Source organism: Chrysoperla carnea, chromosome 4, assembly GCF_905475395.1.
Source record: "Chrysoperla carnea chromosome 4, inChrCarn1.1, whole genome shotgun sequence".
Classification (NCBI taxonomy): Eukaryota; Metazoa; Arthropoda; class Insecta; order Neuroptera; family Chrysopidae; genus Chrysoperla; species Chrysoperla carnea.
Window position 1 is genome coordinate 6,003,494 of NC_058340.1, and position 27,547 is coordinate 6,031,040.

At 29.1% G+C, this 27,547-nt stretch overlaps 1 protein-coding gene across 2 annotated transcripts in view; it reads right to left on the reverse strand.

Annotated features, from left to right (window-relative positions):
- Nucleotides 1-27,547, reverse strand: part of LOC123297601 (paired box protein Pax-6-like) — a 110,621-nt gene that overhangs the window by 69,322 nt on the left and 13,752 nt on the right. For both annotated transcript variants that reach the window (XM_044879341.1, XM_044879340.1), the window contains exons 3-4: nucleotides 14,653-14,818; nucleotides 14,381-14,561 (exon numbers count right to left, since the gene is read on the reverse strand). In XM_044879341.1, the coding sequence (XP_044735276.1) occupies nucleotides 14,381-14,561; nucleotides 14,653-14,818 (347 nt within the window). The remainder of the gene's footprint in view (nucleotides 1-14,380; nucleotides 14,562-14,652; nucleotides 14,819-27,547) is intronic.

The following is a 27,547-nucleotide window of genomic DNA, read 5'->3' on the forward strand; positions in this document are numbered from 1 at the left end:
ACACCACCAATTAATTTAGTACAAAATAATAATAATGTAGGTCGGTCTTGGTACATATCCTATGTAAATATAAATAAAACCTTTTAACTCAAAATTTATACAAACGTAGAACATATATACAGAGTACTAACTAGTATAGTAGTAATTTATTCAAAAAACATTATACGATTAAATTGAGTTTAAAATATTTTATGAATACCTTTTTCATTCATTTTATTTTCCATGTAATAAGTAATCATTTCACGTATAAATAAGTACATATATCTATCTGTATTTCTATCTTATTGAGAATTCCAATTCGTATATTTTCGTATAACTAACTCCACATGAATGTCTGTCACATGGTACAGTTTAATTGAAAAAAAAGTTTTTAATATTTTTTCTGGAACAAATTACGAATAATATCTGATGACATATTTTGATATCTACAGCTCTTCAAAATCTTTTCATTTTAAATTAAACACCATAGATAAAAATTTCGAGCATATAAGTCAATAGGTTCAAAAGTAGCGCAGGACTGCCGTACGTCCTTAAATGAGCTGGTGGAACAAATGAAAATGCAAGTACCTGAGGACACAAAGACATTCCAGGAAATTGTGAAGTCGACGAGCTTGCTAGAAAAGGCACAATGCTGCCGAACATAAGCATCAATAGACCATTCGGGAGTTCCGTTCGTGAACTGCAAGCTACTCCTTAAAGAGGATACCTTAAAAAAGGCCAATCTTAAATGAAGGAAGGAACGCACTTGTGGTACTACAAGACACATATGGTCCGAGTAAAATCGTAGGCGCTCGAAAGATCTTATATCCTCTAAGGATATATATCCTTCCAAGGGCCTCTATTAGCAAAGTTGTTGCAGCTATTACAGGACACTGATTGTGACAGACACACTGAACGCCTGGGTCTGACACTGTATCACGACTATTGCAGGAATTGTCACAGTGGGGAGAAGGAGGAGACAATGCCTCACCTCCTCTGTCACTGCCCAGCTCTTGCCATGAGAAGATGGACTTACTTGAGCAAGCCTCTTGCCATGACAGGTTTGGTGACCTCTCAAACCTAAAGTCCAAAGACATCAAAGCACTCCTACTGTTGTTAAACCCATCCAAATGGTTCACGGAGTAGTGGCCGGGAATGAACTTTCTGATTGAGTTTGATAGTATCTTGATGGCCCCATATATATGAACCTGCCTATATATACATAACATAAATCGAATTCAGATTGGAAATATTTTTAGTATGTAAATCACATATTTATCGACAAACACAATCAAAGACAAATAAATATCTTTTTCGTTGATTTTAAGTTAGGTTTGACGCCTTCCTTACCAGAATAAACAATTGTAATACATAGAAAAGAATGAGCAAAATCATATATGCACCCTTTTTTACCATATATAGCTGAATAAAATATTGTTGGATGTCTAATGATGACTGTTATTATTATAATATTATGTAATATGCAATACAAAATCTGTTAGGCGACACACAATTCAGCTGCACCATTTTACACTGTGATTTACAAGTTTTAGAAAATTAATAAAGGCAAGCGTAGCTTTTCACTATTAAATTTAACAACTTGCAACTTGTTTGTTATTCGTAAATTTTTTCGACTAATTCCGCTTTTGGTGAGCATTTTCTTGCCTTCAATGTGTAATAAATGTCTTGTTTTCAATGTGTAATAAATAATATAAGCGATTTCCATAAGCGATGGAAATAATGTCCAAGTCCAATGTGAATGTATTATTTAAGCAATTAATAATACATATTTTTTTATGTCACTTCCAATAAGTGTAAGTACGGAACTTGAGGTTATTCGATTTGAAAAAAGTATTTTTGGCAGTATTATTCCAATTCAAAAAATTTGTTTTTCAATTAAAATAATTTCCTTAAACACAGTTCTACTAAAATTAAAAGTACTACTTCAAGTTTAATAATTATTTACAGATACCCAGAATCTTTTTCAAAGAATTTTATTCTTTAATTTTCCGCAAAGGATAAATGCTTATAAATAAATCACAGATCTTGCGAAGTTGAATGCTGACCTTCTTCAGTCAGAATTCCCCCTATTATTTCCTGAATTGCTCAAATTTTCGATGTTATCCAGTTTGAGTGAGTATCATATTTATTTAAAAATCTAATCTAGAATCAGTTCAAAAATGCTTTACAGATTTTTGGTGGCCGCCCTTAGTAATTTCTCAACTATTTAATAAATTATAAAATTAATTATTTAGTAGGGATGAAGCGATCAAAAAGTGTTGCCAGACCAATCTTCCATTTTTGGTGAAAACTTATATTTTAATCTTCCAACCTTCTATTTTTGCTGAGGCTCTTCAAACTGAATCAATGATTGGGATATGGTGATGCTGAATTAACGAGAATTTTGAATCAAGTTAGATTAACTAGCTAATACTCTTTTAGTCATGTCGGCTTCATATCAAACGTTTAAAACTAAAATGATGATATTTTTTACGTAACGAAATATTGTTGTCCTGTATTTTTAGTAATGGTGTTCGACAGATTTGAACGAACCCAGCCGTATATAAATTTGAGAGAGAACAACTATATATTTAAAAACAAAAGATAGAAAATATATAAATACTATATGTTGAAATAAGAAGAGAATATTGTTTGGTGTAAATTACCGTACCAAGGCCTAAACCAGTTTGAATTGAATTGACATTATGAAGTAGAAATATATATTTGCAAATACAAAGATTTTGAAAAGTAAGTTACAAGCATAATAACTTGTTAATAATCTGTAATGAGAAGCCATATTATAAATAATGTGAAGGAAATAACACTAGTTGATTATTTTACAAGTATTTGGTGATTTTCTTTTGAAATTGAAATTAAAAAGCGATTAATTTAAGTAAATAAAACTATATTCGTTGTTTTTCATTGCGCTTCCACCATATTTATAAGAATAAGTTGTTGAGTTACTTATAGATCAAGAGCCAGCCCAAAAAAAGTTACTCGAATTTGTTAAAATATTCCACCAAGAAAGGCTCCAATTCATACAAAAAATTATTTTAATATACTAAAGCTGATTATTTGAGGATTGGTTATAATAGTTGTAACACATACTGCGGTCAGTCAACCGAATGATAGAACAGGGGTCAGATATATTCTATCGAAACGGCTATGGTTGCCCTGGTATTTAAATGAATTTAATAAAGCTGAAGATTGTTATACATATTGTATATTGGACATAAATAACAGTTATGACAGTCATTCAGTTAAATGTTAGAACAGAGCTGGTCAGTCAGCCCTAATGTATGTATAATAAATAAATAAGATTCAGTCATGATTGTCGTGGTATTTAAATGAAATTATTAAAGCTGAAAATTGTTATTCAGGTTGTATATTGCATATAAATAACAATTATATACATTATTACCAAACAAAGTAGCTTTACATCGCGTTTTCCGATATTAAATAAAAGAGATTAACATATTTAGTATAACATAGGAAAGTTTAGTACAACAAACTTTTTATAAACTTGGTATTTATATACACATCTGTATAACTAACTATATTTGTATGGATATATGGATGTAGGATAATAGTTATGCATTATGCATTACGTGAAGTTGGAATGGTTTTTCTGACTCGAAATGGTGTTATTGAATATATTTTCACAGTGTGACAATGTGGAATTGTTGAGTTTTTTTTTTCTTGTTTCATTTTTTATATGCTTCTCTCCATATCATTGCAAATAACTTTTGTTTTTACCCCCCTCTACACTGATAATGTTGTGTTGGCATAATTTAGTGTTTATTATTTTAATGTTTTGTTTGCGTTCTCTTTTTTTATAGTAATTTTAATGTTAGAATTTAAAAGAGCAACAATTGTTAAGTTGTGTTTAAATATAGAACAACTTAGAATAGAATTACTCCGAAAATAAAAAAGAAACATATGTACATAGTCGTGCATAACAGTTATCGTACATTTAAGAATACTCTTCTTACTCTCAGATCTCGAATGTAGTCGCACAGTTGCACAAATGAAAGTGGATTCTTATTAACCGCGAATAAAAAGAGTCATAAACTATGGATCTGTGTTTCTGATTGTGGCATTGTAGCTCTGATGTTGGAACTTGTTCAGGTTATCATGCCCTGTGAGTAACTCTACGATGACTCTAATATCAGCTCTGTTTATTTTTGGTTCTGATCTGATGGTTTTTCTAAACCATCCCTGAACTATGGCGAACAAAACAAAAAAAAAATTTTGAAAATCGGTCCAGCCGTTTTTGAGTTTTAGCGAGACTAACGCACAGCAATTTATTTTTATATATACAGATCAATAAAATTGAAAAAAAACCCACACCCACACCCACACCCTCACCCACACCCACACCCACACTAACACCCACACCCACACCCACACCCACACCCACACCCACACCCACACCCACACCCACACCCACACCCACACCCACACCCACACCCACACTCAACCCAACCCAACCCAACCCAACCCAACCCAACCCAACCCAACCCAACCTAACCCAACCTAACCCAGCCTAACCCAACCTAACCCAACCTAACCCAACCTAACCCAACCTAACCCAACCTAACCCAACCCAACCCAACCAAAAATTACAAAAATTGTGTTTCTTTGAATTTTTTATGATTTTTTCGATTTTTACAAATTGCAAAAAGTGTAAAAAAAGTTTTTGTTTCCGATTTCGATAAAACTAAGTTTATAAGGTAATTTTGACCCAAAAATTACAAAAATCGTGTTTATTTGACCATTAAATGAGTAATTTTCGAGATATTTTATGAATCTGACTGTAGAGCCAACATTTTCATTCCGTTCAGTCTCTGAAATTATTCCGCATTGAATCTAATTATTCCGAAATTGTCCTTTTCATTTCAATTACTATTCATTACTGTTTCGGACACACAGTAATAAGTTGGACAAAGACCCAAGATATTTGTTATTCATTTTATTACAATAGTTTTTTAAGAAACTGTCCGAAACAAAAGGTAATCAATTTTCAAAATGAAAAGGTCTATTACATAGAATATGAAAATAGCTTAATAATTCGTTTTTCTTGACTATAAAACATAGAAGCCTAAAGACATAGGCCTAGATAACTCAATATCTCTATGTTACAAATGGCATAAATTATAAACGATGAATATAACCTCATAAAAAAAAGTTTCGCGGTCAAATTTAAATCTGAAAAAAGAAGTAAAAAATGTCGATATGTAAAAATCATGTCACATGAAAACTCATAATCCATCTTTTTTTCCTAAACCATCCCTGAACTATAGCGAACAAAACAAACAAAAAATTTTGAAAATCGGTCCAGCCGTTTTTGAGTTTTAGCGAAACTAACGCACAGCAATTTATTTTTATATATACAGATTTGTTGAAAACATTTCTCAGATACATTGTCATCTATTAACACAGATATGCAAACAAGATTGTTTTATGAAATTTCCAGCATTCCACAATTACTCGTACCGGAAACACGTACGAAGAAATACAAATTTATTATCAAAAATAGTATGAAAATAAATAGTTGATAATTTTAAAATATAATATCAGCATTATAACGAACGCATTTTTTTTTTATAATAAATAATATCATAGTTGAAGAGTGTTAGTGTGTTCGATCGACCGTGTGGGAGTGCATTTACTGAATCTCCGGCATTGATTGGAGCAGCGTGAACCATTCAAGCGTGTTGATTCAGTTTAAAACATCACCACCATATCTCTCCCCCATATAAAACGCTTGTATGTATATGTATATATTATATAATATATACAAATGTCTGTATATACTCTAAGCTAAACCAGTAACATAGTAAGCACAAGCAAGCGACTACCAAGCATATTATAATATACACCAACAACCCTTGAAGCTTTACCACAATAACCAATTTAAAAATATATATACGTATTTTCTGATACAAACTTCTTCCATTCATCTCGAAAAATTTATTCGAAAATATTATTATTTCTAGAGGTTTTGGGATATCTATATATTATAGCTGAGTCAATTTTTCGTACTCAACCCTTTAACTTAATTTTTGAAGTGAAAATTTTTTCTCTGTACGGTTTTTGTATTGTTTTTTATGGAACTCGGCGCAAAATGTTCTTATGAGAGGGAATAACAGGATCATATTGATTGAGGACGTGTGAGCTCGCCTAGACGTTTGAAAAATAGAACTCTCCTTAAAAATCATGAAGTTTCAATCCAAGGACCTTTTATTTTGGACTGTTTCAGCACTTTTTGTCTTTTGATATTTTATTCACCGTTATTAGAGGTATGCGTGATTGAAAAAAAAAAAACTTGATTTTGATGAAAATTGGATATTGTCGAAATTAACGATTGTTGATTGCGTAGTTTCGATCAAATATTTTATTTCATTGGATATTATCTTTCGAACAATTCTAAACAATTTCTAAAGTGAAAACTTTTTTTGGCATGTTGAGAACTTTTTGGGTGAACAAAAATCATGGAACTTACGCCATCGGTGTTTGTAATTCAATTCTTCCTAAACGGATAGACCGATTGTAATGCAATTTTGTAAGTGTTCAAGTGGATGCTAGGATGGTTCTGATTCACAATTCAGTCAAAATGTTTTTGAGAGTTCTGCACCAAAAAAAGTTAAAACCCATGAAATAAATGGTGGAAACGCATATAAATTATAAATTACATTACATCTTAATATTCAATTGTACTTATTTGCGCTCCCACCATATTTATCTATTTGAATAGTATTGAGGTATTACTTCTTATTATTCGGGTATTGTGAATATGTACTTATTAAATCTATATGCGAGTGAAGCGAACTCCACTACTGAAGGCTCCAGGAACGTTAATCCAAAGTTCGAAGTTTTCACTTCCGTCGACAGTGCCCTTGATTATGATATAATTGTGTTCTTGGCACCAAAACAAAAAAAAGTTTGTTCTCTTGGCATAACCTCTAAAATGCAAATGTTTACAATTATATATTGAATCATAAAGTTATTGATCTGGATGACAAAGCCTTTACTTACCGCAGCTTATGGTATATATTTGCATGTATTGATTTAAAATGTAGGTTTGATAAGAAATTAGTTTCCATTTTACAGTGTTATTGCAATAGAAATAAGAAAATTTTTCGTTTTTAATACTTTTTTATGACTCAGCAAAATTTGTATAATAGGCGAAATAGAATTTTTGTAATCGAAATATTTCATGGTAAAATTAATTATTTTAAGTGTTACTAATGACTTTACTACGAGTTAAGAATAACTCTTTTATGCATATAAAATGTTGCTTTCTATCACTCTTCTTGTTTCGGACTTTTGATTAACCCCTGACTAAATGAGGGGTGTTTTAAGTTTTACGTGCCGTGTGTATTTGTGCATCTGTGTGTCTGTCTGTGGCATCGTAGCTCCTAGACGGAACCGTATTTTATTTTTATTTTTTTTGAAAGGTAATTGTATCGAGAGTGTTGTTAGACTTCGAACCCAATAACAACTAGAAAAGATGTGAGGCTAAGAACAAAATCGATCCTATTACCTTTCAAACAACAACAAAAATTCAAAATCGGTACATTTGTTTAGGAACTACGATGCCAGAAGTGAGTCGATCAGATCTTATGTTGGAGTATTCTTTCAATCTTTAATTTACTGCAACTTCGTTCGAATGGAATTGGGAACGAAAATTGAAATGGAAGCCAGGTTAGAATTAAACAAAGGATTAAGGCGCTAAGAACTGAAAATATTGCACCTGTGTAATTTTATCTCTAAGCCCTCATTAGATAAAAATCTACCGCATAGCAAATATCTTCGAAAATAGGCAAGGTCATTTTAAAGAACATAAAATTCACTAGAAAAATGATGTATTTTATTTTTGGAGCCAAGTAAAATAGACTTAAATAGTTGTATCTTTGTGTTTTGTATGTAACGTAGATATTCGTTTCTTGTAAAGATACGATAGAACTAAAATTGTATGATTTACGAAAAAACATACAGCTTTGAAAGCCACACCAAATTGGAGATAAAACAGGGCTCTTCAAAGACAATAGTCATAAAAAGGAACGTAATGTGTATCAATTCGTAAAAGAAACGTAATGTACATTGTGCGTCAGGAAAAATCGTAATTTATTTTACAAATTATCTGCAATTTTCGATTGTCATGACAACACTTCGAGTCTTAAATTGAAGTACGAATCTAGTTCACTTCGTATATTAAATGTGAGCATGGTTCCCGTATGCAAGAATTCTGATTTTAATTTTAAGTATTTAGAACAGGGGAAAAATCCATTTCATAATGTATTTCGTTTATGAGAGAAACCTAAATAAAAATCTGTATGAAAATATGTGGTGTACTGCACATATACATTGAAATAATCCAAGCAAATATTTTAAGTATAACTGGTATATAGTCTGTAGCGTTCATATTTAACTATTTGTATATCTTCACTATACATTGTTTAAAAAAAATTATAAATTAAAAAACAAGAAATGAATATTAGGAAAAAGAAGTAAATCAATTTAAATGATATTTTTAATAAAGTAGATAGATATTTACAAAAAAGGTAATTTTTGTAAATATGTTGAGTGAATTAAACGGTAACATGTTACTGTTACTGTTACTTCTGTAGGTAAATCAATACATAGTATAAAACAAAGTCGCTTTCTCTGTCCTTATGTCCCTATGTTCCTATGTGTCTATGTCCCTATGTCCCTTTGTATGCTTAAATCTTTGAAAATACGCAACGGATTTTGATGCAGGTTTTTTTAATAGATAGAGTGATTCAAGAGGAAGGTTTTTATGTATAATACATCCATATTATAGTAGAGTAAGGGGTTGAAATATGGGTTGAAAGGGATATGCTTCAAAAAATAAAAAAGTTGTGCATCGATTAAGCTCAAATATTGACACGATATACAACTAGCTTCAAAGATCTATTGTTTTTATCTACTTTTAACCTTCGGAGGGTAGAAAGGTGTAGCGAGAAAGTGGGAAGGAATTATCGAATATTTACAAATATATTACTTTTATTTGATAAGTGGGGTATCAAATAAAAGAGCATGACGTGTATATTACAAAACTGTTATCCAACGCTAGGAAATGTGGAGGGAAGGGTGCAAATGGGGATGTTGCCCAGCAAAGCGGGTAGTTCACAGCTAGTGTAATTTAAAGATTTATGCAGATAGAAAAAACTCCAACAAAAAATGGCCAAAATTAGAAAACAAATGGGTGATTCTGAATATATTTGAATTTCCCCTCGGCTTTTTTGGAACTATGTTCCTTATCGCACGTTATAATTTGTTTACTGGGTGGGAGGTGAACCCCAAAAATGTGCAACAGTTTACAACGAAACCAAAATCTGGCAATGTGTACCTAGGGAACTAAAACTATTTTAATCGATTTAGCTTGCCATTAATTTGGCAAATATTTTGAAAATAATATTCAATAAAATATGTCAATTTATATTTTTTGTCTAAAGTTTATGCTTTTCATTCAAAAGTGTGAGTTGTGAGTTATCAAAAATTAAATGTAATAGAGATAATTTAAAGTTAGGACAAGTAAATTTTATGTTATGTCATAATAATACTAAATCAAGAGTTTCTCTTTTTTAAACTTATATTACAATTAATTCATAGAGTTAAAATAGCTAAAATATTTAATTCTTTAAACAATAAAACAAGTATTTGACTTCTTAAATTAATACTTCAAATTTCAAAATTACTAATGCACAGATATGCAAACAGTATCGTGAGAGAAAAAAAAAACCATTTACAAAAAAGTAATTACACTGTTATTTGTAATTTCAAATAATTTTTATCTTGTTGTATATTTTTAATTTTTTTTTTTTTAATTTTTTGTTTTTTATTTATAAAGCAAATGAGCTGGAAAGTCACACTGAATATTTGAAAAGCACAAAATGTTTTTACAAAATTGAACATATGCTTAATCAATCATTCAAACCAGCAAAAAAATCAAAACAAATCTGAGCAAAAAAGTAAGCGCTACATTCATTATATACGAAGATACGATAGCAACATAGTTTCTACCAGGTGTCCAACGACACCTCTCGATTCTTTTTTCGTTAAAGATAGCAGTGACTGCAAACATCTAATCGTAAGATATACACAAAATAGTAAATAAACAAGAAATCATTAGTTGACTTATTTCTCTTGGCTTATTCAGTATCAGACATTCAATAACCAAATTTTTACTGACAATTTTTCGAAAAAAATATATTACTTAATTCTATACTTTACAAACATATAGTCTGCCAGTCGACATATAGTGACATCACTGGTGATACCCACGTATGACGTCACTAGTGGGTATCTTCCTATTTCTTTAGTTAGGAATTTTAAACGTTCATATCTTGTATACTATTAATGATTTTTACAAACCAACTTCATCTTTCTATGCGTGAAGTGAGAATTCTTAATCTGAAGTAATAAAAAGTTTTAGTCCAATCCCCTATTTTGTATGAATATAATTTTAGAATTCCTTCCATTGTTAATAATGAATCAATCAATTCATAGCGATTAACAATTTTCTAAAATGATATTAAACTATAATATTAATTAAATATAGATACCTATAAACTATAGTAAATTAATAATAGTAAATTAAAATGATCAATTTGTAAATAAGTACAGGTAGATAAATATTATTTGATAATCCGAACACAATCGACTTAAAGTATATCGAATGAAAGTCAAGTTATAACGTGAATATAATAATATATATAACAAGAGAGAGAGTTCTCCTCTACGATCATATTATAGTTGCTATGGAAATTTACATGTTTTCAACGAAACCGTTTTATGCCTATATAGATAATATTATACCAACCTCGATTATATATATATATATATATACATATATATATATATATATATATTTATGCGCGAATTATACTACCCACTATAAAATATAAATCATTTATGCTATAGTTTGATTTATAAGTTATAAGAGTGAAAAATTTGTAGATCTGAAGGAAAAATATGTTTTGTATTCCTATATTCCTAGAGCCAGGCCTGCATAATTTCCATTATGCGCTTGCATTATATTTTATACTTCTTGCAGATCGGCAACTGTTGATTTAAGAGTTATGCCATCTTTCACAAAATCCAATCGTTGCAATAACTTCTAGTACTGACATCAAATGGAGGATATTTCAGTATTTCCATACTGACATCACCATTAAAGTCTTTACAATATCATTGGTTGCGAAATTTTAAACAGCGTGCAAGACATACAAGTCGTGGATATTTCTTTCAAAGTGATTTGAAAGAATAACTACTATTTTTTTGGAATTAAATGAGCAATTTTTTGAGAAATCATCATCAAAACTTTCTTGGAACAGTTTTTTTAGTAATTACACGGGAAATATACACAAATAAAATATTTATGTCCAGGTTTCGATCCTATTTTGCATCCAATCTTGAAAGCAATAAGAAATTCTTAGAGATAGTTGAATTTTGGATAAATTGGCTTTGAGCTGGTGCAGAATATTATAAATTCTTACCTTTAGATTACAAAATAATTTTTCAAAAAAGAGAAACCGCAAACTAACAAGGAATGGACAGACAAAGTATGTAAAATGGTTGAAATCAAATTAAAACAAGTGAAAACAATCAATTGACTGAGTTAATTGTTTAATTACCATGTATAGACAATATGGATTGTCACATTACACATATACCGATACAGGTCACAAATACTTAACAGATAATCCCATATTAATACATAATATAAAATTTTCATTTAGTGTGTGCCCTCGTGAGTAAAGTTGTTTATTTTTGATAAGGAACATTTTTTACACTTAAACTTGTGTTCTATCTCTAACGGTTTACAAGGTGGGTCCTACGGACCCAAGTTCCAATGTTGCTCATTTATGAACTCGACCTCAATTTTTACGTCTTGAGTCCTCAGCTTGATATCATTTTTCGTTTTTGAGTTATCGTGTTCACAGACGGACAGATGGACAGCCGATAATGGAATAATGAAATGATTCTATGAACACCTATACCAAAATTTTGTTCGTAGCATCAATATTTTTAGACGTTACAAACTTGGGACTAAACTTAGTATACCTTTCATATATACATGGTATTAAAAAGAGATTTGAATCAGTCTTTATATATACCATATACATACATATTGTATAAATTGCACAAACAGGTTTCATTTTCATCTTCTACGGTTGAATGACGCTCTAATATCTCATATTGTTTAATAGAGAAAAGTCCTACAATAATGAGACTTGAATAAAAATTGTTTTTTTTTTCATGTAACATATATAGAATACACTCTCTAGAATACAAAAAATTTTTTTATGCAAATCATAATTCAATTTGAAAATGTATATTAAATTATCTTTTGTGTTATGTTTTTCTCTAAATATTACTTTAAGCATATTTTTATTTTCATAGACTCGTCTTTCGTAAACAATTTTTCTTAATGGAGATATTTTCATAAATCTTTTTTCTTTTATGAAATACATAAAATAAAATCACTTTTTAAGTATGGATTTTATAAATATTACTTAAAAATTTCGATCTGAAAGAACAGTTCGAGAGCAACATAAGTCGACAGGGTACAATAAAAAAACCAAAAATTATTCCTGCAAATAGCCTTAGCACTGTGGAACCCTTTCTCCAAAGACACCAAAAGATGAAATTAAAGATTCCTGCATGGTACCGTTCTCGAAACTCTCAAACTAACAAATTTTGACACCTCTATATACCTACTTGTTCTTTTTACCTCTGGTATCAATTACGCTCCTTATTATACAGGGTTTTTCAGCACAGCTATATTTCAGGGAGTATTTTTAAACGGAATAGCCACATTTACCTATACAATGCCAAAGTAGCCGAAACATTATTCTTATGGGATTCATTTAAAAATACTTTTTTACTTGTTGGGAGATTATTTTATGTTAAGTATATCACAAGAATAGCATCTATTTATAAGTGTTACTTATTATTTTGTTGTTTTATAAACAGATATTATACTTTTGTACACGATTATCTGATTACATAAAATAATCTCTCACCAAAAAAGATTCATTTAATGGATCCAATAAGAATATTGTTTCAGCTACTCTGACATTGTATTGGTGAATGAGGTTGCTCCTTTTGAAAACGCTTTATAGACTAGTTTGGCTGAAAAATTCCAGGAAAGACCAATACCAAGTGATTGAAGAATTTATTTTCTTTCGAAACAACATGGTTAGAATCATTTATCCTAAAGGTAAGTCTAAACTGAGAATTAAACTGTCCGTGCAAAGCTCTTTTACAGTTAGCTTCTTTATTCCCAAGTAATATTCCCTTTGAATAATTTAGTACCACAGCAGCTGGTTATGTTCAATTTTTCTTTATACACATATGGGATTACATAAATCACAATGGATTTAGAAATACGGACGGTGTTGTTTAATTAAAATTCTTTGGACAGTCTCTAAGAAAACAATGTTAGAAAAAGTAGAACAAATATATATTAGAAAACATGAGTCTTAGATAAAACATATCTTTTTTTCTTTGGTAAAGATTTAACCAAAAGAAAATTAATGATGCTTATCAGTATTTAGAAATACATCCAATGTAGGTACAGTGTGTTTTTTTCTTGTTAGCACAACAAAATTAAATAAAAATCATGAACAAAGTCTTGCATCTTTGAAATTTTCCTCAGCTGTTTATTAGGTTGCTGTTTATTAGGGGAGGGGCCTAACCCTCTTTTTGGGGGTTTTAGTCATATTTTTACAAATTACAAAAAATAAAAATTATTTATCAAATTATAAAGAAAGTTCTGAGCTTAAGTAATTGTGCACATTTTTTTTAGACTTTCTAGCTTCAAAATTAACCGAGATATTGCAATTTTAAAATGGTGCATTTTTTGCTCATTCAATCAAATGTAAAGGGCCCATCTTGTATACCATTAGAGATCGAAAAATGGTAAAATATAAAAGTTATTCCATATAAAAAAATTAACAAGTTTTATTTCAAACATTTTTTCGTAAACATCACTGTTTACTCGTGGGGGCACAAATTAAGATAAAACTTTGGTGACCATTTTCACCAAAACTATAAAAGATAGGGAGTTGAAAATTTGCAGGTAGTTTCAATTAGACATCTCGTGAAACATTCTCGAAAACAAAAAAAACAAAAACTCTAGAAAATACATTAGAAAATTTCATAAGTAATATTTAATTTTGATTGATTATATTTGGGTATAAACTAATCGAAAATCAATGTTTCTACCGAATGTTAGTAATAAAAGTGGGTATTTTTCGAAAAATATTTAATCGCGGTGTCAAAAGTAAAAATAATTAGTTTATTTGGTATATGCTGTAACTAAACTTAAAAAAATTATAGAAAAATTAAAGTAAATAATAAAACTTACACTTGGAATATTATCATTACTGCATACTCCTTCTTGAAGCAATCGATCACGAATTTCCCACGCGAATATGGACGGACATTCTCTTTTGTATGTAGATATTTTGCTGACTACTTCAGCAGTTGCTACACGTGGTTTGGAACCACCAATTGCACGTGGCCTTATTGAACCAGTTTCATAATATCTATCATTATAAAAAAAAAAAATATTTGTTAAATATTAACTTTTTTCTGTTATAATAAAAATATTCGGGAAAAATATAATTAATATCTTACCTTCCTAAAATTTTGGATACACAGCCATTGGAGACCTGGAGTATACGGGATATATCACATGGACGGGCGCCCGAATGTGCCAATTCAACGATTTTCTGCCGGGTGGAATCTGGCAAGGGTCGGCCGCTGACGAACACCCCCCCTAGCTGGTTCACACCGCTGTGACCTGTCGTTGAGTAACCAAGTACACAGTCAAACCACAGTTCTGTCACAATACGAGCAAAATTCGATTGCCAAAACAAAACACAATAGCTATCTTACTAGACAAGAGACAAACCAAGGAATTCATAACACTACATTGGGATTCAATCAAGATCATTCCAGTTTGTTCCATGATTTTTTAAGTTCACATCAACATTATGGAATTTACTTGATCTTAAAGTAAGTAAAATAAAAATTAGGGACTACATTGAAAATCAAAATTCGAATAAAAAAGGAACGAAAGAAATGAATGTCTATTTATTTTATGTTTGGCTGTAGTTTTACTGTGCTTTATTTTCAAAGCGGTGTGAAGAACAAGCTAAGACTGAAGTTGTCAACTCCGGCCCTCGCTAGACGTGGGGTGAAACATGCGATCACGTAAAATAGAACTTATTTTAATGTTACTCTTTTCAAAATATAACTAATTTTTGTTCTTTGACACGATGAAACTAAAACAAGTATGAGTATGAAATAAACATTTTTCAGTCACAGCTAAGACGCATCCTCAAGGCTGCTTATTGGATCCCATTTCAAGAAGCTTTATTGAAAACGGGTTTTTTGCTTCAATTGTATATTAGTGTGTCTTCAAAGTAACGTCTTGAAAATGCTGTAAATTTTAGCTCGATATCTGTTTTTCTTTAGCTAATTGTATGAACACACAGCTACTTATATTTATACTAAAACTAGCTGTGAACTACCGGCTTTGCTGGACAATATTGTTTTTTTATTTGATACCCCACTTGGGTATATATTAAAATAATCGATTATTCATTCCCAATTTCTCGTTCCACTTTTCCACTACCCGAAGGTTAAAAATAGATAAATACAATCCTTGAAGCTGGTTGTATATCTTGTCAATATTTGAGCTTTATCGATGTACATATTTTTAAGTTTTTGAAGGACATCCCTTTCAAACCCTATTTCAACCACTCTATCTATTAGAAAAAACTGCATCAAAATCCGTAGTTTTAAAGATCTTAGCATACATAGGAATATAATTTAAGTCGCAAACAAATTTTTAACCGTCTAGTAGAGAGTAGAATTTAAAATGTAGTAATTCATAAAACCTTAATTTATTTGCTCATCATTACACATACCTGTTTTAGTCATAATATCATGAATCTAATAATGATGATATATTTTTAATGAGTAACAGTTAAAATGGGCAACCCCATGGTTCATCCCACCTTTACCGAGGTGACTGGTGCGACTTACTTTCTGCTGAATGTTTTCTTCACATAATTAGTCTTAAAATTACAAAATTTTTTTAAATATACTTACCAATTAATTTATATTATTTTTTGAAATAATTTTGTTAATTCAGTCAATGTCTTTTTGAGAATATGAATTAATTTACAAAGATCAATTCAAAATCATTAATATATTATAATTTCAAAAAATTATATAAAATTAATTTAAAAATAGTAATAATTATATTTGCTGAAAAAAAAATTATCATGGTATATTTAAAACTAATTTAAAATTATACATCACTACAATAAATACTATAAATAATCCTTTTGATTTTGAAATATAATTTTAATTGGTAATCAAAACCATTTGATCAAAGAGTACCTACGATTCGTTAATAATTACTAATTATTGCATATGTAATGTGATTAATAATTCAAGGGAAATTTGCAAAATGACGTACAACCTACACCGTCAACAATTTTGTGGGAATAATTCGACTTATTTTATAGAGCCCATTGTGATACCATATAATGTGTTTTACCACCTTTCCGCTGATAATTTCCTTTATCAGCTCCTCAATTTCAGAGGCTGAGTGCACCTCCTTCATACATATACCATGTACTAAATAAGCCCATCACAACTATTATATTTTGTTGTGACGGCGGGAATCGAGCCCGCTACCCTAAGCATACCGGGGACAGAATTGCTATGCCTTAACCAGCTGAGCTAATGGGGCTAATAGGGCTTATTTTAGTAAATGTTTAAAAAAAACACTAGCGGAAATGTATCGATTCGGTAGCTTTTTTAATAATTTATTTAATTTTTTAAGTCCAATTTTATTCAGTTACACGATTAACCTCGAGTATGGTTCATCAAACTTTAATTTTAATATTCTTAAAATTTGAAAATCACGATTTTTAAATGTAAATTTAATTCAACAACCCGAAAGCATTATTTTTAAAATTATTTATACGATTTTTAATAAATATTATTTGCAATACTAATTGATAAATGAAACATACTGTAGTTTTTGTGCTTAAGTCTACCAAATTATCAAACTGATTTATATAATTTTAAAATTATCAGGTATCACTAATTAACTAATTAACGTTTGCAAAACTAATTACATAACATGCAAATTCATTAAAAAAAAAAAAAAAAAACATTAAATCCCATTTTACATATATATATATTTTTTTTGCATTTTCACAAAATTAAAACTAAAGTTTATACAGTTTTCCTGTTCGGTTTCTACATGAAAATATGAAAATTGTTTTTTTTATAAAAATACAAAATACAGAGGTTAAATTAGAGACAAAATTAAATGAGAGAATGCAAATATTGATGACCAGTTATAATATTATGCAATTATCTGTAGTAATTTTCATTGCCACTCTATTGATAAGCAAATTTTTGAAATATAAATCGATTTTTGAAATAAATCAGCCACATGTCTACTCACGCTTTCCACGTTAAATCTTTCCTTGAAAAACAAAGTTTCGAATAGCCAAGTTGTTGTTAAAGCTACGCTAGCTATGATTTAAGTAATAATAATTTAATGTTTCTTGCTTTCTACGCTGTGAGGTTTTAGAACATATTCATATTCACAGAACAATTAAATGTCAAAATCTAGTAAATTTATAGGTTTTTTAAGATAAATAACATTATATAAAAAATATAATCACCATCAAATCTGAACTTGGCAGTGGAAAAGCGAGTACCGAAATTTTTCTAGGCGATAGTCTAGCTTTAGAGTAAAAAAACCTGTGGATAGCATTTTTCTTTGGCAAAATCATAAGAGGTTTTGTAAATTAAATTGCTATGAATAAACAAAATTTTTATTTGACTTTACAGCGGAATGAATCGTGGATCGAAGTTTTCCTAAGCCTTAGTCTTGTTCAAGACTGAGAAAACTATGTATGTAAAACTATTGTATTTTTCTTTTGTAAAATGATAAGAGATTTACTTTAAAAAATAAAAAAAAAAAATAGAAAAAAAATTGCAAACTAAAATTCCTATTGGCTGGTTTTTCAGCGGTTTCAGTAAACTGGACTAATAAACTGGGTTGATAACTCTAAACTTCTGAATAGATAGGGTCAAAGTTGTAAATCTAGTAACTCTGAATAGAATATGTGTATGCAGCTTTAGACAGCCTCAAGTTTTTTATTCATCAAATTATTTCGTGCGAAATATATTCGTAAAAACATATATTTAGATTAAAAGACAGTGAGTGATTGGCATAATTTTTCAACGAGTTTGAACTAGGAGTGTTAGGTTATAATATAATTTATTATTTTATCATTTTATTATATTATAAACATATTAATATTAATAATTTAAATAGTTTAAAATATGATATTTGTTCATAGTATGTTTTTAATGTGCAAAAACATTTTACATTATAACACATAATCACTGTTGCATAAAATAAAATGAATATCACATATATATCATGTCGTTGTGTGTCCGATGTATTGTGTGTACTTCTCTTTATATAATAGACACATGCTGAGAGATTTGTTCTGCAAGGATACATTCTACTCGAGTCCTTATAAACAATTTTGCAAAAAAACAGCAGATATTTTTAGCCTTCATTTTTTGATATTTCAATTCTGAGTAGGGCGTATTATGTTGACTTGAGACAAAGAAAAAATCGTAAGTTTCGCTAAAACACACATGTTTTAAGAAATTTTCAGATGGTAAAAAAAAACATCGAATAATAAATAACCTTGTGATTTACACCAAATCGGTTGGATTATGCAAGTTTAAAGTTTTTGAAAAAAGGATTTTCTATGAGAAGTTGAATTTTGGACTAGTTTTTTAAAATATCGATTTTGTACCAAAAAGAAAAATGAAACTTTTTACTTGGGAGTTGCAAGCATTCGAAACTATAAAAAATGCGGCATTTCTAAGAAGTTAAAATTAAAACTTATTTCAACATAATTAACCATATATTCTAGAATTTTTCACAAAAAACTTCTACAAGGGTGATTTATTGATAAATAAAATTTTAAATTTTTGTTATTTTCATTTCGACTCTTTAAGATATTTTGATACCATAAATTGAAAATGATACCAAAGACCTGAGATTTTATTTATTAATTAATCATTGTTTTGTGAAAAATTCATATCGATTATCTGTACGGTTTTGGAGAAATTAACAATCATAGTTAGTGTTTTTACCGAGAAATGTTTTTTCATTTTTATGCACAGTTCTGATTTTGGTAAGATTTTAAAGCTTAAAACTTGACAATATTGATAAAAGTTTTTAATGTAAATGGTAACTCCCCAAAACTACTAGTTTTAGGGAAATCTATGAAAACATATCATCCATCTACCGTTTTACCATAAAACCAATGTTAAATATGCCTAGTTTTGAATTCGGGTAACTCCTCTAAAACTAGACTTAGTCGAACTTTATAGAAAAAAGCTAGCCTTTGTGCTCGAACATTCTTAAATAAAATTTTCAACGGTTTGTTTGCTTCGCTTGTTATAATATTAGAGTTAGGTATAGGTGTAGATACAAATACATAAACATATTACTACACACACATATGAACATTTATTTATCTAAAATGCCAGATAACTCTCCTAGATAAACTGTCATATCTAATACTAATCATAATCATATTATAATGTATCTATTGTTTATTATTATTTTAATCTACGCATTATTATATAAAATTTATTCTACCTTAATGAAAACTATTCATTTTAATAATCATATATTTTATTATTGTTTTTGTATACATTATACCTGTATTATTTTTAGTAAGTAAAAAATTCTATTAGTTTAGGTATTTTATTTGCATATTGTTTACTTATATTTTCTTTATTCTGTAATCAAGTATCAGATTTTTATTCAAGTGTGATTTAATTGAATAATAATGAATAATTTTATGTCTGTCAATTCTATTTCAATAAACTTTAACTAATTATATTAATAAATAAATGTATTTATACAATTTATTAAATTTATAGGCAATATCTAGTCATTCTAAATTGAAATTGAAATGGTGTTAGTATGCTAATTATTACGATAAAGAGAGTTTAAAAATAGTAAACAATAGAAAACCGACCAGCTTATAGAGACTGGAATTCTAAGTCCTCTAAAGTATTTCAATCTAGATCATCGTTAATGATTTAAGGCCTAATTATCGTTATTAATTTTCAAAATTTCTCGGCTAATATTATAAAAACCGATTTACTACCAGTATTTTCTAGCATTTTTCTGAAACCTAAGACCTAGAACGTAAACTTTTTTGTAATTATTAAACTTAACTTAAGTGAAATTTACAAAATTTAAAAAACCACCGAGAAATTTTTCGGGTACGGAACCCTTAACTCGCACTTGAAACACAGCTAAGAACACTCCCCATTAAATTTGAAACGAAACCAAAAAAGACACACATCGAGCGCCAGACAAACAGACACATATCGAGCGGTCAAACTTATAATACCCCTTTTTTCGGTTGGGGAGTTAAATACAGTTTTAGACAACTTTTCAAAAGACGAAAACGCCCGAAGAAAAGTTCTCGTAAAACATCGCTGTGACGTAATAATTTTAATTATTTATGTATTATTTAGTTATACATCAAAATGTATAAATACCTTTGGATTTTGTTTTTTTTAGCATTAATACGTCACGAACATAGCATAGTATGTCAAAAGAACGTTTGTAATCTGTGAATTCTTTTTTAAATTTTATTCAATGTAATTAACTTTTATTTTATTATACATAACTTTTTTAACAATTACCTTGGCGAAGTTCTATATTATGTTAAGAATTCAAATAATATAAAAATTTATTTTTATTTTTTTATTCAACAACCCAATTCGGAAGTTGCTTGATGTCGAATTTGCCATATTACTCATAAAAATTTAACATTAGACTTGAAATCATGACGAAATTTGAAAGTGAAATTTTAAAATTGATAAAATAACGAAGAAGTTAATAACATTCAATGGTTGTTGCCCATCTCCTTTTAGCAAAACAAAGATACATTATATGTATCTATATGGTGATATCGGACAATGTCGTCACTAACCTATATCTTCCTCTTTATTTAATTAGGAATTTTAAACGTTCATATTTTGCGTACTTCTAAAGATTTTCAAAAACCAACTTCACTTTACTGCCACGTGCAGTGAAAATTTTCACCTGAAGTGATTACTCCTGAAGTTTTGTTTATCGAAAAATCCTAAAACCCTATTCCTGGTTTAAAGTGCTTATCTTTAGATTTTGCTGCCCCTTTACTGTATACGTTCTGCTGATTTTACGATCACAATACTGTGTATTTATAGGGTAATATATTACTATAGTATTACTATTTTATACGGAATATATACTTACAACACATATGTATATACTACAATTTAACATGGAATGGAAGTGTTTGTTGAGGAGTAGATGTGGGGTATAATCATAGAACAGGAACCAACTTAAATAGGGATAGAACAGAAGTATGTACAGAACTATAGACCAACAAGGAAACTATTTACAATACTCCTCATGCTATATAGATATTATTTAGTGTTGTTTATTTGTTGTAAGTTATGTGAAGAAATATTTATATGACAATAATAATAATTGTAATAATGACTTTTATGAGTTATGATGACTTCATTCAAATATATTAGTATTATATTTATATGTTTATAGTATTTATGTTATTTTTATGAGTGTGAATGTTTATGATTAACTCTGTTAATGAATGGAATGTTTCAAGTTAATTATATTTATTTAATTAATTGATTTATTTTTATTCAATCTGAATATAACTTTATATCTTACTTTATGCTTTTGTTGTTTACTTTTAATCATGCATACGATATATATTTACATAACGATCTCTTCGATTATCATTAATATTTTTAATATGATACATATACAGTGTAAACTAAATTGACAAATATCTTGTCTAGTAATCTTAATTAAAGAGAATTGAAAAAAATACACTCGAACCGGGACGAACCAGGACGCGAACAGGCTATTCGAGTTCTAGATTTGAAAAGTTTCTAAAAGACTTGATTTTTTTAAAATGAAGTTGGACTAAGTCTTAATCAATTTTTAAAGTTTTAGGCGGGGGGGGGGTGCCCGATTATTTAAATAAGTAAATGACTTCAAAAGTAAGCATATTGAACATTGGTCTTATGGGAAAACGGTTGATGGATGATAAGTTTTCATAGATTTCTCCAAAACTAGTTGGTGGAAATTAAACAAAGCAAACTATTTAAATTAAAGTTAAATCTTTAATAAATTATTGAAAATAAAAAAGCCCGAATAATTAAGGATGTTTGAGCACGGTAGTGAGGGCATAAACTAAAGAAAATGTATATTTTTAATTTTGATGGTTAATTATGTTATATCTTGACGAAATAAGACGAAAACTACGAATACAATTTTTCGATATAATGTAATTTTCAAAATATCGAAAATTAAAAATTTTGTTTAATTATTTAGCTTTCAATATTTCGAAAGCCAAGGCAGATAGCGAAAAATTTTATCCTTATTTTTCGTCTACACTCATGAAGTTATAACAAAATTCATCATCAAAGTTGAAAATAGGGTACAAATAATTATACCCCTAAATCTAAAATTGCCTTGTTACTCGTACTACCTTAATTTCAGTGCTTCTCCCATTTTTCTATTTTTCTGTTTTAATTTTGAACTGCCCTACGAAGCAAAAAAGTTAAAGCTTGTAAAACAATACGCTGTGATATTGAAATAATTAAGAATTATTTAGGTAATCAGTATTTGATTTATAATAATTATTTGATGATTGATGAAAACTAAATGAATACATTTTTGAATTATTGGAACCTTTTTTATTCGGCTAGTCCAGCACCGACAAAATATTCGAATTCGGATTGTATATTGTAAAATTCAATTGTTAAAGTCATTTAATAATAATGTCAAACATTATTTATACGTTTGTCATTCATTTTTATTTGGTTACTCACCAATTTACAAAATAGCTTCTTTTGTCCAAATTTGAATGGATTTTAAAGTACAAATACTTCATTTAAAATACTGTGTATATTCTCTGTTTTATAATATTGATAGTCCAAATTGAAATGAAAGTGCACAAAGGGGCAATGTAGATTAACTCGTATGTATAGGTACTTTTTTTTTAGGGCTAAAAGAACAATGTATTAAACTGCCCATTTCGTAAGAAGTTCTGTTTCGATCAAATTTAGGTCTTTCTTCATTCAGCAACTCAATATAACTAACGAACACCAAAGTGGTTAGTTTCAAAGCATCCTAATAATGGCGATGGTGACTAAATTTTGAGGTAAAAACTTGTTTTGGCACGCTGAACACTTTTTGAGGGAACAAAAATCATGGAATTCGCGTCACCGTCACCGTCACTGTCATCGCATGTTTTTGTATTTGTAATTGAACTCTAAAAATTTTTTTCGTGATCAAGTGGATGCGAGGATGGTTTACATTCACAATTTGATCCACTACAAAATGTTTTTGAGGGCTACGCACCAAAAAATTAAACCCCATGAAATAAATGGTGGAAACGCATATAAATTATATATTACATTACATCTGACTATTCAAATGTACTTATTTGCGCTCCCACCATATTTATCAAAAATGGAAAAAGGCAATATAGAACAATAATCTTTCACCCTATGTGCATGCGGCTAAGAAATACCAAGTGTAGGATGTATAAAGTGAATTAGAAAAGTTACGTTTTGTTGTATACTATGTATGCTTTGGGTCAATACAACATACTTAATATTTCTAGCGTTAAGTACCAAACATTTCTTGGAAAATTGTCCCTTAGAGATTATATATAAAACTCTGTTTTGCAAGAAAGAGGTTGGCCTTAATCTTTAAATACTTATTGCCTTTTCGTTTTTTAATCAATTTTAATTTAACTTTCAAATTTTATTATGATATCAAAGGTTCTTTTACATTTATATGGATAATGTGTCCAATTCGATATTAGTCATCTACCCAATTAAAATTTTTGAACAATTTCGTATAAAAGTTTGATATAATGATTTTGAAAAAAAATTATAGAAAAATCATCGATCAGTCTTTTGACAAATAATAATGAAGACACTGTAGAATACATTAAAAAAAATATTGAGTATGACAGTTTTATATTATAATGGATAAATATATGTTAGAAATAGAAAAAGACGATACCTAATACACATTTGCAGGTGGTATATTTTATTTTAAAATAGTTGTTATACATTTTTATTATATGTATAATTGAAAATATACTAGCTAGAGTACAAAAAAGTTTTTCAAAGGTCCCTTATATGTATAAATCCAGAACAACATTGGTACATTATTGTATGTGTGTTGTATTTAAAGTATTTTGACCACAAACAAGATTTATGTCACAAGTACTTATGTGATGACAAATATAAACGAACGACATCATGTTTTCTATAACACTATTGTATAACAGACATGACTATTGTATAAAAATATATTTTGGAATTCAATAAATTTTTATAAATACACATATTTATGTAAAATAACGGAATATTTAGAATTATATACACATTGTAAAAATTATGTTCTATAAGTGAATAAACAAGAAAATGATTTGTAGGGTTTAGGTTTCCAAAATAATCATCAAATTATTTTTAAAAAAAAACCTATCACACAGTAGTTGCATAATTATACTAATTTTGCTGCAATTATTATCGTAGGGCTGATTTTAACTCACATAATTTTGAATATAAAATATTCCTTAAACTCCTTTTCGCTAATCGGCTAAGGTCTCGATAATTAACACGAAATTGTGTACTGGGTACCCCTGCTTCTGGGTAAATTTTTCCTGAACACCCTTTTTTCGGCCTTAGTTAACTCTTTCCATAAGTTCGATCTATCGGCAAGGATTTTCATTCCAAATGAATTTGTCATGGAACACATATTTTTATGACGAAATTGAATTTTTGTACACCCAGCATATATAGAAAACTAGATTTATTTGTCCTTAAATAACTCGCACAGGCCATTAACAAATAATAAAATAATATGAAACAAACAGGGTGAAAGAGATACAATTTATGGACATCTGTTCAACGAAGTTTATCAGACATACCTACTTTTTACAAAAAAAAATTAATTTGCTTAGAAACATATTAACTATTGCTTAAAAAATGGAAAATGGAAAACAAAAGTTGTTTATTTTTTTATAAGAAACGCCTTTTACATTTAAACTTCTGTTCTATCCCTAACGGTTGCCAAGATGGGTCCTATGAATCCAAGTCTCAATTGACCTATGTTGTTCATTTACGAACTTTAAATCTTGAGCACGCGTACCTTGCCTTGAAATATTAACTCATTTGGATAAGTCTTTGTTTGACGATCTGTCCGATCTGAAGTCTGTTAATGTCAAAACATTCTTGCTGTTCTTAAACAAATCTAAACGTTTCATTGGTATCACAACGAACCCCGTGTCATAAATAAGTCTTACCTAAGGGTCCAGCTAAATTATCTGAATCAATTATATACAAAGCCACCACCAATTTTCAAGTTGAAGAGAATTACAATGATAAGAATCGAACATTGGGTTCGATAATGGATTGGCATGAGAAGTCTGCACTAATTTATGCCAATTATGGGCAGTATAAAAGATAAATTGTAATTTTTGGCATTGAATTCATAGCAATAATTTTGGTCCACTACATTCGGGATAACATACTTGAAGGATAATAAATTTTTTAAATATATTCAAAATGTTACTTCACCTTAAGATGGCATTTTTTCTCAAATATAGCAACAGTGAAGCATAACCGAGTCTTCAAGTATTTTAATTATTTAAAAAATGATTTCTATTTGACTAGACAAAGAATATTTCGTTCATGTGAACAGATCCCCTATACATTTTAATAAATTTATTACTTAAAATCAATAATTTAATTTTTAATATAAAATAAATATTAAAAAAAAATCTTTTAACATAAGTCCCTCTTCTTTTTTTTTGTTTTTAATATTAAAGAAATAGATGAAAGTAGATATATTAATGTACATACAAAAAAAAAAATTTTTTTCCATACAAAATATTATACTTATACATATAATATTAAAGATAGTAAAGTAGTATGAATGTTATAGGATGAGATGTTGATGCTGGTGGCCCAGACTCGTCAACATTGATCGAATCAGACCTACCTCCCGTCGCATCGCGTGCCAATTCGACTGTAAAATTTCCACTCTTCAAACAAAAATAAAAAGAATTTTTGTATATATTGAAGAAGAGGGAAAGTTCATATACTTCTTCCCTTCGCATATATATACAAATAGGTACCGTATATATATATCCTTAACAATAATAACTTCGTACTGCTTGGTGCTTTTTACTTGGTTACTTTTTGGTTCTATAAATTTCTCCATCTCACTTACTCTTTTGTATTTATATATATTTCATATAGATAGATAGATAGGTATGTTCTTTCTGCAGATGGCAGTCAGTACGCGTTCTTAAAACATTTGTAATCTTTTTCATATTTTTCAACAGAAATATCTTTATATATACCTTTATATGTATGTTATTTATATATATATATATATATATATATATATATATATATATATATATATATATATATATATATATGTATAATAATATATGTAGATAGGATCGTTTAAATGTCTATTGTGCTGTATTTTCATCCTTTTTTCCATCTCAACATATATTTTATACCTAAATGTTTATACTGTACCTATAAAGAGCATTAAATCTATACGACATACATTTTTATATACAGAGTGTGCTTTGTTATTTAGCAAAATATAGTGAGAGCTTTTTTTTCAGAATGTACGAGTGCCAGGGCAATTTTGGAAAAAAGGATTGATTTTTTTAATAAGAAATAATAATATAGGTACGGAGCAGGGGGGAATAAAGTGTTACATACTTTGGTTTGTCTCGGTGTATGTGTATCTCAGCATATATTTATCAAAACGGACAATTGCCCGTCTTGCCAAATATATGCCTAACGTATGTGATATTCGCACGATTAGTTGCGTACAACACTTAATTTACCAAGAAACGTAGTGTAGGTTTTAATGGGTTAGTTTTTATAATAACAAAAGTAGCCAAATAGAATTTTTTTTGTAATAATTTTGCATTTAGAGACGCCTTCCACTAAGATAAAACACATCCTCTCTTTAAGTAGTGTTTTATTGGTTTCATTCAAAATGTTATTGAACTGTGATTCGCTAAATATATATTAATTTCTTTTGTTAATTATCTCGCAAAGTAGGCCTCGGATCCAAAAGTAGTAAATAACTTTTTCCTTCGTCTTTATGAGCTTATTCTGCAGGATAACGATCTGCAGTCAATAACAGAACGCCCTGTATAAATAAATGAGACCATGGGAAAAGACATGGGTTTATACTACACATTAATTATCACAATTTGGTTTCTTTTAGTATTTTAGTATTCATTAAGGCCACTGTGTGCATTGGATTATAACTTTGATAATAGTTTGGTTTAGTATTAATAGATGTCGTTATATA